The sequence below is a fragment of the Mustela nivalis genome (genome assembly GCF_964662115.1).
Source record: "Mustela nivalis genome assembly, chromosome: 7".
NCBI classification, from domain to species: domain Eukaryota; kingdom Metazoa; phylum Chordata; class Mammalia; order Carnivora; family Mustelidae; genus Mustela; species Mustela nivalis.
In genome coordinates this window covers 116675466-116690651 of record NC_139026.1, presented here as the reverse complement: position 1 = coordinate 116690651, position 15186 = coordinate 116675466, and the positions used below count along the sequence as shown (strand labels likewise).

Genomic DNA, 15186 nt, shown 5'->3' with positions numbered 1-15186 from the left:
TGTTGGATTGTCAGCGCTGCACTCCCGCTGGTGGCCGGCAGGGGGCAGAGTTCGAGTTTGGATTTTTTTCCGCCGGGCGTCCCCGGGGAGGCAGTCGCGGAGTGGGGGAGGGGAGGGCGGGGCGCGAGGACGCGGTTCGGTCGGCTGCTGCGCTACTTTTGGTCTCGGCTCGGCGGGCAGGCCGCGGCTGCCGCATCAGAGCTGACGTGGGGGCGACGTGGGGCCGCCGCCGGCGCCGGCGCCGGGTTGCTGGGCGGCGGCGCCGCTCCTGAGCGGCGGTCGGGCTCGCCGTCTCCACCTCCTCCCGTCCGTAATCAGTGACGAGGTCCGCTACGTAAATCCCATCGCGGCGGGTAAGTGGCGCGCCGGCCCGGGACCTAGAGACCTCGGAGCCGGCGACGCGGCGCAGGAGGCGGAGGCAGGAGGCGGAGCGGAGCCGGGTCGACGGGTCGGGGCCTCGGGGCCCCGGAGCGGGGGCGCTGGGGGCTCCGAGCCCGAGGGGGAGGGCGGGGAGAGCGGGAGCAGTGCGGCCTCCCGGTGGCGGCGGCCGCGCACTTGTCCCGCTCCGCCCGCGGGGTGCCTTCGGGTTAGTGCAGAGCTCTGCCGAGCGGGAAGCGGGCTGCTCTGCTCTCGCAGCCCTCCCTGACTCCTTTTGAACTTGGTACAAGTTGGGCAAGTCCTTGGGGAAAAGCCTCACTGCTCTGATGAGTGGGGTTCTCCCTCTTTGAGAAGAAAAGGAAACGAGAAGTAAGGACGTTGGTTTTCTCTACCACAGCCGACGATTAGTAGCACCTTTGTCTCAATTATGTGGACTTCGTTTAGATAGAAATCAGCGTTAACCCATTTCTTCTCCGAAACATGAGTCGGGGACACCGGTGTTGAGTCACTTAGTCCCCAGACACGACAGAGCTGATGAAATAGTGCGGAGACTTTTATGATAGCCGCGAAGAAGGAACAGAACCCTGACAGCTGATAGAAATTGCAGTTTCTCTTGTTCTTTACCTTTGATTTGTGCCTTTTTAGAAGGCACCTAGCAAGGTTCCCAGAACATGCTGGACAGGGAGTAGACACATTATTCAACATAGTTCTTTATCCTGCTGCACGCATACCAGGTCCCCCTAACTTGAAAATCGCTGAGACCTTCCGTGTACAGCGCTCAGGAAAGCAGCTGTCAGCTTACGATCAAATTTTCAGCAGTTTTGACTTACAGGATCAGCCTGAAGGACTGACTGAAACTTAGAGAGCCCCTTTTAACAGAACCTCTTAGCTCTGTAACTTCCTAAAATTTCTTCCTTTCAAACCTGATTTGGCGGGCTGATGAGACTGTAGCCACCTTCCCTTTAAATAAATAGAAACCTCGGTGCACGATAGAGGTCCGGTATGAAAACTAATAGATTACATTAATAATTCATGCTCTCTCTCTTTTTTTTTTTTTTCCCCCTTTGGGTACCATGTTTTTCTCCTAGTCTTGGTCCTATGTTGGGATAGTAAGCTGCTTTCCCTTTATATTTTTAAAATTTGAACTTTTTTCTTTTCTTTGAACTTTTTCCTCCCAAGGATGTTAAATTGCAAATAATGTTTTGGCTAATAAGAGCTAGGTACTAAAAAAATAATGTATAAACAACTGCTTACTGATCCGGATACAGCTTTTCGAAAGATATTTAAGTGGGTTTGATCCTGAATGAGTAGAACACTTAAAGCATTGTCATATTAAGTGTTGATAATTATAGAAACATTTTTGGTATAAATCTGTAAATAGATCACTGTAAGCAGATGCTTTCCCAGTGACTTGCTGGTCAACCTGGAGTCATTTTGGTGAGTGTGAAGTTGTAATTACGCTGATTTTTTGTGTACATATCTTGTAAGAATATATGAATAAATTTTTATTGAAATGTGTAAACACAGAGGAGCTCTTCAGTCTTTGTTTTTGCTTTGTCCTGGAAGGTTAATGAAATTTGCTTCTACAGATGAGTTCAAGAAACTCCAGATTCCATAGACCACTTTAGTTTGCTACTGAGGCAGGTTATTGCAGGATTAAAATGTAAAATCCTTTTTAGAATTCCGTGAATAGTAGGGAAGAGTTTCAGGTTATTAACACACATAAGAAATCCTGATTGAAACTTGACCAGTACGTACATATATTTATGATCTGTTTTCCCTAACTTGATATTCTCTGTAAGTTAATATTGGGCCAGAAAATTGAGCCAGGTTTATTGTTGACGTAGTAGTCCATTGGAAAGCACTCAAATGTCCCGTTCCATTTAGATAGACTTTTAAAAGTAAAACTGAACAATGTAAACACTTCGCAGCTGAACCACTGATATTTTGACATGTGGTCAACATTGGTCATTAGGAAAATAAGCCTGAAATGTCTTTGAATTCTGTTAAGTATTTCAACTTTATTGAACTAGTGGATTCTGTATATAAAAATCAACTTTGAGAAGAGTTATTGTACATTGAATGCAATTTTAATGTTATCAATGCAGATCATAAAAATAAAAATTTCAGGGGAAATGTTTTTTATCCATTACATACAGGTAGAAATAAACATTTTAAATCGTTTTGTTAATTTCCTTTCAAAGAATATTTCAGGTTTTTAAAATACCATGTACCATGAGAACTGTATAATTAAGAATACAGTGTAAGAGTAAATACTTTCACTCCTGGGTTTTCTTTTTCTGATGCTTTAGGATATCCAGTAGAGAATGGGGGGAATGAAGAGGAAAACTTAAGGATAACACTAGTGGGATTTTATCTTTATACTACTCATGAAGACAACTTGAGTCTTATTGATATAATTCCATTTACAGCAAAGTTTAGAAAGTACAATATCTATCTTGCACTTTTTTTTTTTTTTTTTTAATCTTGCACATCTTTTGATTGGCTTTCTCGGGAGTGTTAGAGGAAATTATTGCCAAGGGGTATATAAGACAGTTTTGAGGAAGAACATAGGCTAGAAAGTTATGTGGGAGTTTTGCTTAAAGCCTCTTAGAATAACTCTCTCACTGGTAAGGGAGGATACTTGCCTCATAGAAAACCTTACTAGCAACCCTTTTGTGAGGCTCTTTTGAAGTACCCAGTTGTCCCCAAGTGGGAAGCATCTTTGGTCGTGTTTTCTAAACAGTGATTCAGCTAGACCTGTCAAATGCCAAAGTAATGTGAAATCCTAATGGAGCTGTGTGATTCTGATAATTTGAGAATTTCCCAAAAACAGTTTTTTCGAAGTTATCTTCTTGAGTTTTTTTTAACACAGTGGACTTAAAATTTGACCGTCCTAACTCATGTCATTCAGTTTTGTTCATTTTCATTGATAGAGCAAAAATGATTTTTTTGCTTCAAAATGTTTTAAAGTGGAGTTTATATTCTAGCATTGATATTATAAAAGCCTCTAGCTCAGGTATTAGAGAAACCGAATCATGCATAAAGACCTATGATACTGTATATGGACAGTTGGGATGCTTTCACTCCTTTTAAAAATTGATGGAGGTGTTAAAATTAACCTTTTTAAGCATGTTTCTGGACTTAGAACTAAGAAGCAGCTTTGTTCATAAACAAAAGAGGACCAATCTAGGTAAGTATCATAACATTGAAATTCATTTCTCTGAACATTACTTAATTCAAGTGTCTTATCTACTCTTTTCCAGATTACTGGTTAATAGTCACTAGAGTTGTACTTTGTGTAGATAAGTACTTTAAAATGTACTTAAAGTGCAGTAGTGAAATACAATATTGAACAGGAGAACCCAGCAATGACTCTAGTCAAGCAAATAACTCACAGAAGATTTTAAATTTTGTTTCCTTCCATGAAGTGGTGGTGGTAAAGACGGTGGTATTTGGAGAGGTAGAGATAGGCCATGATTGTTTGAATTTTAGTTTTCATTTCCTCCTTACCAGCCAATTTTGTTGTTCATTGACTGTGAAATAGCCAAAAACAGGTGCCAGGTGGGGAATTAATTGAGAAAGGGATGCTGAAATAGTTAATCCTTTAGTGACTTTATAAAAACTTAAGATCTCTTAAGTAATAGGTATCTGCAGCAATTAAGTTGGGGTGGCCTTGAATCTGTATTAGAAAGCCACCTGATTTTCTCTATGATTCATGTTTAAAATTTTAAAGACATTACTTGCAAGTGTCTCAATTATTTATAAGTATTGCTCCTGGCTACTTCTGTTTTTACACAAAAGTGTAAATAAAGAATGTTATTTGAAAGTTATTCTAACCTTGTTTCACAATGATTACAAAACTTGAAAAGTGGTGTAATTTCCTGTCACTACTCTCCCACTTTGTTTCTCCTGTATTCATCTCCTTAATCTGAATGCATGTAGTAAGATAGGCTTATCCCTGCCAACTTGAGGTGTTTGGCTCTTTGTAATTACTTCTTTCTTCTACCCAGCCCTGCCTTCTCCCAAGTTTTTAATCCATGTGATTGAAATGAACCAGCTGTATATGCACTTCATGTTCTTCTTCCCTTATCTTTCAAACCTTACTCGCCATTGCTATTTAAATCATGATTAACCTATGAAGATCTCCTAGTTTCCGAAGGAACTAAAACCTTGCTTCATCCTGGAACCAGAGAAATAGATATACTTTTCTTTGGTCTCTCTCTCTCTTCCTGCTTCCATGAGAGGTGTATCCCCTTTTATTCCACATTTTTTCCTTTTTATATTGACTATTCTAATTGCAACGTGGGATTTTTTTTTGGTTGTGTTTTTTGGTTTTTGTTTTTTGTTTCTCCCCCTTCCTGCAAAAACTATCTCAATTAACATTTTTCAGATCTTGAAAGTAGAGCAAGAACTTAGTTGTTTTGCAAGTGTCTTTGTAAAGAACTCTACATATTTGTCATATTTCCCCAATTTTATAGGTCTTTCCAACTGTAATATCTAGCCCCAAAGCCAGAATTTTTTAAAAAGCAGCCTTTTATTGTCTTTCCAAAGCAGTCTACTTAGTTTTCACAGAAGCAGCTCTTTTTTTAGTCTTTTAAATCTATTTAATAATTTAACATGCTATTTAATAGAATTCCAAAATTACAACAGTAAGTATAGCTGGTATAATCAAGTTAGGTGATAAATATGGCTAACTCTTGCTAAGCATCCATCACAGCTGTTAGAAACAGAAGTGCTTGGGTATGCTAGAGAGTGACTCTGGCCTTAGGTGCAAGTTAGGTGATAAATATGGCTAACTCTTGCTAAGCATCCATCACAGCTGTTAGAAACAGAAGTGCTTGGGTATGCTAGAGAGTGACTCTGGCCTTAGGTGTGCTATAGGTTTTACAGAAGAAATGGAGAACATTGGTTCATACAGAGAGTTGGTTAGGGAGAAGGAAGTTGGCTAGGTAAGCTTTTATATTCTGGTAATGTTTCCCAAGAAGTTCGATCCTTTTTTTTTTTTTTTTTTAAAGATGTTATTTACTTATTTGTCAGAGAGAGAACAAGCAGGGGAGTGGCAGGGAGAGGGAGAAGCAGGCTCTTTGCTCATCATGACCTGAGCCAAAGGAAGACACTTAACCAACTGAGCCACCCAGGCACCCCTAATCAGTGTATTTTAAATACCTGTTATAGAGAGCTTTATATTAAGGGATACTTGATAGCAATGAAATTAATTGAATCTGTATGCCAGAGGGTAACTAGAGCAACACACAGATGAAGAATGAAGTGAATGCCAGATGTGATTTTGGCAATCAAACCTAATATATGATAGAAAATTTTTACCAGTAGGATAATGGCTTTTCTCCATATACAACACAGAAATTCACAACAGGCAAACGAATTTTGAACTCCTTTTTCTCTCTTAGTATAAGCTCTTATTTGCCTATAATAAACTAAGATATGCCTTTCTACTCTAAAAGGTTTCCTTAGCAGATAGGACTTAAAAATATATTTTTATAGAAAATTAGTAGTATCCAAGACCTTACATCAGTAACCTTTGTGATTTTAGGCATAAGGAGATCAGCTTAAAAATTCTAACCTCAGGCTGTGTTGTGAAATGATGAATTCAAGGGATATGTTTTAGGCTAATTAGAATATATCATCTCCGTATGAGAACACATTAGGACATTTGAGCTCTTAAGCATTCAGGTGTTTGTGTATGTGGAAGTGGAGGACCCTAAGTCAATCCTTGTCTACCAAAGAGTAGCATGTTCTAGAATAGTAAAATCAGATTTGAGATGAGATCAATAGTATAAAAAGCAGCCAAGTTTTTCAAAGTATGCACAGTTTATACTTTAGTAAAATTGGGTCTCCTGCTTTACAAATCCACACAAGGTAATTTTGAACCTGGAAAATTAATGGAAAGGATTGGTATATCTTAAAATTGAAGGCTTTTACAACAAACTTTATTAAGCCTCTACAAAGTACCTCATAACTTTGACTGTTTATTAAAGCAGGGGGTCTACTGGAGGATTTTGAATAAGGAAATAAATTAACGTGTTTGGATTTGCATTTTTGAATAGAGTGTTGTGGTCTAGTGGAGTAGATTAAGAGGCTTTGAGAGAGAGGTTTGAGTGAGGTGAAGTTATTACAGGGAGAGACAAATTGCTTTATGGAGAGGTAGTTATTGCTTTAATCATGTCAAATAATCAGTTTCAGAACTAAGGCAGTGTCAGAAATGAGGGAGAGAATGGAGCAGAGTGGAGAGATACGAGATAAAATTATTGAGGCTGAGTTTGGTAGTGGTCCTTGCTTATATTCCAAACACAGTTAGACATTTTATGTTTATTATTACATTTTATCCTCACAAAAAGATCTCCATTTGACAGGAAAGAATGCTTGGAAAATTTTATAATTATCTGAGGTCATATAGCCAATAAACCATAGAACTCAGAGCAGGGTGACACCGAGATCAGCTTCCAGTGCCAGTGTTTCTATACTACACACTATTGCTACCAATAAACCAGTCTGCCTCCTCAGAAATTGAGGACATGGGAAGTACGTAATGAAAGGAGAGGAGAACTCCCAGATGGGGTGGCTGAGTCAGTGTTGATGTCACTCACTGGGAGAAGAGTACAGCAAGAGGAGAGATGCAGAGTGAGGGCATTGAGATTAGATTGGAACATTTGGGGCTTGAGGGTCTGTGAGCAAACCAGTGGGCAGATGCATGTGGGCGGGAGCTCAGGAGAGAGTAGTCTAGACTGCAGAAGAGATCTGAGACTGAGAGAGGATCAAGTAGTCTAGGGAGCCTGTGTTGGGGGAGACTTTTGTGCCAGCCAGCCTGGGAATACCAGCCTTTAAAGAGCAGGCAGAGGGGCGCCTGGGTAGCTCAGTGGGTTGGGCTGCTGTCTTCGGCTCAGGTCATGATCTCGGGGTCCTGCGATCGGGTCCCGCATCGGGCTCTCTGCTCAGCGGGGAGCCTGCTTCCCTCTCTCTCTCTCTCTGCCTGCTTGTCCGTCTACTTGTGATTTCTCTCTGTCAAATAAATAAATAAAAACTTTAAAAAAAATAAAGAGCAGGCAGAGGGGGCACCTGGGTGGCTCAGTGGGTTAAGCCTCTGCCTTCAGCTAAGGTCATGATCTCAGGGTCCTGGGATCGAGCCCCACATTGAGCCCCACATCGGGCCCTCTGCTCGGCGGGGAGCCTGCTTCCTCCTTTCTCTGCCTGCCTCTCTGCCCTCCTTGTGATCTCTGTCAAATAAATTAAAAAAATAAAAAATAAAAATCTTTAAAGAGAAGGCGAAGAAGACTGAAGACAAAGGACTGGGTAATTTGGAAGAGAAGTGAACACGGTGTTCCAAAGAGCAGCAGAAAATTTGGAAATTGGGAAATGCTGTAGGGATATAAGGAAGATTGGACTAGAAAGCATTCTTTTAGATTTGGCAAGCAGGCAATCAGTTATGATGACTTCTTAGAGAGTAGTTGGGATGAAATCATGCTTTGATAAGCCTGAGTCAGAGTCAGTTTTGTCTGATGGTCATCATTCTGGCATGAGACTAGTCATTTTTCCCTTTTTGACATCTTGTGGCTGTGGTGGCTGGAAGCTGGTACTTTCTTCAATGCTGATTGCCTCTGGGAAGACCAAGTAGGTAGCTGTTCCTGCACTTCAGTGAATACCTTTTGCTGCTTTTTGAATTCTGCACCATAAGAATGTATTACTCATTCAAAAAATAAACCAAAAAAAGGTATTTCCAAGAGAAATATAGAAATTAGCAGTTAACTTCTCTTTATGTGGTGCCATGATCACTATTATTCAAATAATATAGTCAATGTTCTTTGTTTAAATATCTGTCTCTCTCATTAAATTGCAATCTCCTGCAGAGCGGGGACATTTTGTTATCTGTCTCGTCTATGCTGGTCCCTGCCCTCTAGGCTATGCAATGTTTATGGAAGATAAGATGTCCCAATGTAAAACACCAAAAGAATATAACAGAATAAGGTTTAATCCAAATGAATGGCACCATCCTTTTTGTTCATATAGTAGGTAGCCTGGTTCAAATGTCCTATCATCTCCTGTTATTCCCATGCTGGAGGATGGGGGGTACAGACAGTAGCTATAATCATTGTCCTAGTGTCCTTAGGCAAACCTGCTGGCTCAGTTTTAAAATGACTAGGATGGTATGACACCGTTTTAGAGGGGCCACTTAGGAGGGAACCCTGAAAGCAGTATGTCTGTGGCTAAGCACCAGCATTGCTGGCAGATACCATAGAAGACACTTAGGGCTGCACACATTTGTCCTTTCCACGTCTACAGTAAATTAAGGGCTTCAGTTTCTTTTTCTTTTTTCTTTGCCAATTTTACTTGATTCAGCTTGTCAAATAAGTACTTTTAAAAGATCTTAGTGAAAAATGGGGTTTAATTACTAGAGTGTCTAAAACAGCTTTTTAAGTGTACTATAGACTGTTGGTGGAGATTTTAAAGAAACTTAATATTTTGTTTGGAGTTAAAATTCTCTGACAAAAGCCAGTTTTGAATTTAAGGTAAATAAAAAATGGTTGATAAATTTGTTGTAGTGGAATGAAGTTTAAGAAAATGGTAAAAGAAATGATAAATTCACTCATTTATTAAGTGATTGTTATTTTTAAAATGGAGCTGATATTGTGAGCTATATGTAGTGTGTATTAAATGATTCAGACAGCACTGCTTTCTCTTCAGTAGGAAATAACCTGATAAATAGCACATGATTTACGTTTTTTTGAATTTTTTTCTTAGATGATAAGAAAATTGAAAAGAAATAATTTTGAAAAAAATACAGAGTTTCCAGCTTTCTAGTCTGTGTTTTTTGTTTGTTTGTTTGTTTGTTTGTTTAATTTTTTTTAAGATTTTATTTATTTATTTGACAGACAGAGATTACAAGTAGGCAGAGAGGCAGGCAGAGAGAGAGGACGAAACAGGCTCCCCGCTGAGCAGAGAGCCCGATGTGGGGCTCGATCCCAGGACTCCGAGATCATGACCTGAGCCAAAGGCAGAGGCTTTTTTTTTTTTTTTTTAAGATTTTATTTATTTATTTGACAGACAGAGATCACAAGTAGGCAGAGAGAGAGAGTGAGAGGGAAGCAGGCTCCCTGCTGAGCAGAGAACCCGATGCGGGACTCGATCCCAGGACCCTGAGATCATGACCTGAGCCGAAGGCAGCGGCTTAACCCACTGAGCCACCCAGGCGCCCCTCTAGTCTGTTTTTTCAGTTTTATAGAAATTAGGGTATTCTGGGGGGTATGCTTCTGATGCAGTTTTTATTTTATTTATTTATTTATTTATTTTGAAGTTTTTTTTTTTTTTTTTAAATGAAATTTATGATCTCCCAATTCAATTTTTTACTGCAGGATAAAGAAGAAAACAGAGAAGGAACAAAGCATTGATTACAGATGTCTTAATAATGAGCAAATGTGGCAGGAAAAAATATATTAAGACAAATCTAAGGTAGGTGGGTATATCTTCTGTTCTTTTGAAAGTTCTGCTCAGAGAGTTAAACTCTTAAGTGGAGATACATGGATAAGTGAATGATGTATATATATGTAAACATGTATCCATGAATGTATATAAATGTGTGTATGTATATATATATATGATACTAAGAAAATATGATATAATGTACCCTGTATGATATAATGTACCACCCAGAGTGGTCAGCCATTCAGCTGAAGTGTTCATTTTCTACCCTGTACTTGTGAGGCAATGGAGGGGAGAAGTGGGCATTTACATTTAGCTTGTGTTGCCTGCTGGTCTTTTCATTTAGAAAGGAGACCATACATAAGGATATGGACAGAGTTTTAGTTCTCTTCCTTCCTTGCCTTTAAGCTATGCTTGTTCCTAATATAAAACAGTACAATTTTATCAATTTTTTTACAAAAATCCAGATAGAACTTTTCAGGTTTTCTTGTGGCTACTTTCAGAGACATTCTGGTTTATCAGTTGGACCTAGCTTTAAAAAGAAAATAAATTTTCTATGACTTTTTTGATAAAACTATTTATAAATAATAGAAACAACTAATATTTTTTCCTTTTTTAGCTGGATTCTATTTTTAAAGTTTTACAAGGGCAAATATAGTTGCTTTGCAGTGTAGTTTGTCTTTGCAAATAGGATACAACTAAGATTTTAGAAGTTTGTTAGTTAAATGAACATTTTAATTATAATTAGGAAACAGCCTTTGTTTTTTGTTTAGATAGATTTGGTCTGTATTTCCTTTCCTATTTGTTTTCTCTTGCCTTTTAAGAACACTTTCCTAGGTACCAGTAGTAGCAATCCTTTAAAATGTTTTTCTGTTTTCTTCTAATTTTTTCTTCTAGTTCTGTATCTTGTTTGATCTTGACACACAGGATGCCTAAATAACTCTGGTCATTAGTTGTCTCAGTATTTCTATAATTGTGAATATAATTTTATGAATATACCTTTGTATTTATTTCTTGAAGGTATATAATAGATTGTCTACCTGTTGTGTTGTACTGCATAAACAGTATGGTACTGTTGTACAAGTGTTTGGAGGAGTTATTGCAGTATTATGTAGACATTCTATTAAAGTTCTAGAAAATAACAGAGTAAGCAAACAAATACAGTTCTACCCTTCTAAAAGTAGTTTAACTTAGTCTTTGAAAATTGTGCTAATGGATGGATCCTGTTATTTTAAAACATAGCTATCTCAACATTTATTAAACTGAATCCTAATATATTTAGAACATATTGGGATAATATTTATTTTTCTATCAAAGAAGATGGTTTGCTAAATATATATATATATATAAAGAAGATTTCAGAAGAAATATTTAACCTTCATAAGAAAAGAATATTGCTACTACTATTAATCATTTATAAGTTTAAATATGCCCATTTTAGCAGTCTATCTGTTTTTCAGAATTGTGGAACCAAGTATTTGCCAGTACTTTGCTTGCTGTTAGTTTATAGTACTTAATGGACTTTTTGTTTTTGTTTTTCTTTTATTGCTTCATCTTGTATGTATTTTTAAATATTTTATAACTTGTGATTACTGACTGGTCTTTCTAATAAGGGTTATTGTTTAAGATTAAAATATTGTTCAATTTATCAATAACTAACTTCAGTACAACTGGTTTAACATTTGATTTAGAAAGTGAGATTTGGGGGGAACATATTCTTGAATACATCTCTTCAATTTTAACTATAAGATATATAGTGAACAATGAAGGATTATAATGGATTTTACTCTTATACTTTATAAATGAATTCTGTCTGGTATAACTGAGGCTGATTTACAGGTGTTAGTGTTATATGTATATCATTTACCCTGAGTTCTGGGTAGTATATGTCCTGTTGAAATACTGTTTGAAAATGCCTACTATAGCGATTGACCCATGTTGAACATGTAATTCTTAGTTGAATCTTCTTCTCTGAGTCGTGCCCTAGGGCTGGTTTTTAGTGGATTTAGGAGGTTGTACTAGAGGTTGTACTAGAGAGCAGTTGGATATTGATCAGTAAAATAAACAGGCTTGAAAATGATAGGGTATATATTTTAAATAGATAGCACTGGCTTTACTTTTCTGTAGATGATTTTTACCTTCAAATGATTTTATTTTATTTGTTATTTTAATTTTTATTTTATTTTATTTTTTTTTTAAAGATTTTTTTTTTTTTTTTTTACAGAGATCACAAGTAGGCAGAGAGGTAGACAGAGAGAGAGGAGGAAGCAGGCTCCCCACTGAGCAGAGAGCCCGATGCAGGACTCCATCCCAGGACCCTGGGATCATAACCTGAGCCGAAGGCAGAGGCTTTAACCCACTGAGCCACCCAGGCGCCCTGATTTGTTATTTTAAAAAAATATTCTTCTTCTTCTTTTTTTTTTAAGTAATCTTTGCACCCAACATGGGGCTCACACTCAAGAGCTTGAGATCAAGAGCTTGTGTGCTTCACCGCCCCTCAAATAAATTGATTTTAGTATCAAACTTTTTTTTTTTTTTTTTTTAGTATCAAACTTTTACCAAGTGATATGTATTGGTCACTATACTAGGCATGCTAAAAGAATAGAAATTGTATAAAATTAGAATCCCTACATCCTAGTGTGGAAGATAAAGTATATCTGGATGAAGATTGTAACAATAGTTACAGCATACTCAAAAACGCATCTTTATTGTAAAATGCTGTCTAAATTGGAATACTTGGGACACTGGCTGTGGAAGGAACCCTGGAGTTCACAAGACCTCTTATTCACTGTCTGCTATCTATTATGTGCCTTTTAGAAAATCAATCTCTCTAAACCTTATTTTTTATCATTTTTAGTAACATCTGACAGTTGCATAGTCTTCCCGAATAGTTGATCAGTTGGTTTATTTAACAATTATAGTAGATTCTGTACTAGGCACTGGGAATACATTGAAATATAAGGTGTAATCTCTGTCCTGGAGTTGCTTATACTAGTGTTGGTACTTTGTGAATAAATGTATTATATGCTAGACAAGTGTTATAATGGAAGTATTGCATAAAATGCTTTGGGAACTCAGAACAGAATAACTAATTCTGTCCAAGGCTGTTAGAATAGGCTTTTGAAAGATGGTGTCCTTCAGCCAGGCCTTGAAAAACTGGTAGGAATTTGCCTGTTGGACAAAGAAGGGGTGAAGGGCAGTTCAGGAAGAGAGAAGAACAGATATTAAAGATTAGAACTAGGGAAATAGGATGTGTATTTGAAAGAAATGGCTATGAGGAGGCCAGAATGCAGAATGTGGGAAGAATGGAGTGACTGGAAATGAGGCCATAAAAGTAAAATGGGGTCACGTTGTGATAGAGATTGAATGGCAGTTTGGTTTGGTAATTGAGAATATGGACTTTGGAAAAAGACCTTAGTTCAAAACCTGGCTATGCCACTCTGAACAGATCAGATTGGTGGTAAGATTAAGTTCTTAACCTCTTATGTTTCTTTGTCATTATCTATTTTATTATCCCTAAAAGAAGAACTAACTATCCTGATCTTATAAAAATGTTAAGGATTAAAGCCAGTAGGCTTTTACCACATGGTAAGCACCAAAAAATGGTTGTTGTGGTTATTATTATTGTAAGAAGTTTGAATTTTATCCTATGGTCAATATAGGGCTACTGAAGAGTTTTAAGCAGAGAAATGTTTTAAGCAGATGTGTAAACTTGAGAAAGAGCTGTTAGTATGGATTGGAATAGGGAGATTGAGTAGTGGTAAAGAAGGGGACTAACTTGTTCTTTAGTAGGAAGGGTCTTTCCACTTGGTAATGAGGCTGTAGGGAATGAATGGGAGAGGGTGTTAGAGGTAACACCCAGGTTGTCACTTGATGGACGCCAGAGCTGCATTTCCTGAGGTTAAGAAACACATTTGTGGAGGAGGAAGAGATTAGTTTTGGACTCATTGAGTTTGAGGTACCTGTAGGATACCTATTTGGAGATAATAGATAGGCATTTGAATATATGGTTTTGGAATTCAAGAGAAACCTCTGGGCTAGAGATCTAGATTTGAGAGTGTAAGCCTGAAGCTGGTGAAATGATGACAGTACACAAAGGGAGATTTAAGAGTGAGGTGAGAAAACTAAACAGATCCCTGAAGACATGCAATATGAAGGTTGACATTGAGTAAGAGAAGGAATTAGCAAAGGAGCTTGTGGAGGAGTTGTCGGAGAATGGGATGAGAGCAGAAACTGCAATATGATGACATCAAAAAGGAAGATGCCAACAGTTTTGAATACTGCTGAGGGATTAAGCCAGATAGGACTTAAAATGAACTTACATTTAGTGACAGATGGGTTACCTTTACTAGAGAAGTTTAGTGAAGCAGAAGCCAGTTTAGGGTTGTCTAGGAATAGGTGGGAGTAAAGAAATGGATATAATGTTGGTAATTCTTTAATGTAGTTTAGCAGTGAAAGGAAGAAGAGAGGTTCAAGACAGTAGCTAGAAAAAGATTTCTGGTTCAGCAAGTGTGTGGTGTGTGTGTGTGTGTGTGTGTGTGTGTTTGAGATGGAGGAGACTTAAACCTGTTTAAATCTTGATAAGAGGAACCATTGGAAAGGGGTGAAGGTAATTGATAATAGTTCCCTTGAAGAGGGTCCAAAGCACAGATTAAAGAACTTAAGAGTTGGGAGGCAGGAGGCAAGGTAAAATGGTGAGTATAGGTGTAAATAGGTTTGCCGATTTTGTGGCAGGAAATTGAGGGAGTTCTCATCTAAGCAGGAGGCAAGTCTTCACACTGTGTGTAGGGTAGTTAGGTAAGCTTGGAGATTTGAGAAGAGGGAGGAAACTTTGAAAGAGTCATAGAGAATGGAAGAGTAAATTCACTAGGGAAGATTGCTGCCCGCTTGAGGAGAGAAACAGGGAGAGAATCTCAAGTAGACTCCCTGCTGAGGGTGGAGCCCAATGCAGGCTCAGTCTCACAACCCTGAAATCATGACCTGAGCCAAAATCAAGAGTCACGTGCTTAACTGACTGAGCCACTCAGGTGCTCCAGAGAGGAAATCTTTTAACTCAAGTGCCAAAGTCTTCAGTTTACATCCTGGATGTAAGTGGAAAATGATTGTCATGTGAGTGAATATAGGATGGTACACCTTTCTGCAAAGGCACAGAGGAGGAACAGCTGACAAATACTAGTGGGAATTCTAATTAGGTATGGGAAGACAAGCTGCTGTCTGTTAAGAGGCTGGGGTGAGGGGTGGGAGTTCCAGATAGCACATTGCAAGGGCTTGGAAGGAGAATAGGAGTTAGGAGTAAGCAACTGAATTACGGGGGGAAAGGAAGCACTAGTTATGAGAGGGATAGTGAAGTACAGGAGGAGCTTACATCTTTGA

The 15186-nt window shown here is 38.3% G+C and overlaps 1 protein-coding gene across 17 annotated transcripts in view; it reads left to right on the top strand.

The window, feature by feature from the left end:
• Positions 1-2: 2 nt before the first annotated feature.
• Positions 3-15186, top strand: part of CREM (cAMP responsive element modulator) — a 71450-nt gene continuing 56266 nt past the window's right edge. For 9 of the 17 annotated variants that reach the window (XM_082739725.1, XM_082739724.1, XM_082739723.1 and 6 more), the window contains exons 1-2: positions 3-353; positions 9747-9843. In XM_082739725.1, coding sequence (XP_082595851.1) covers positions 9800-9843 — 44 coding nt within the window. In that variant the 5' untranslated portion in view covers positions 3-353; positions 9747-9799. Of the gene's footprint in view, positions 354-389; positions 748-9746; positions 9848-15186 lie in introns of those variants that run through there. The other 8 variants (XM_082739735.1, XM_082739730.1, XM_082739729.1 and 5 more) reach the window with 4 other exon arrangements.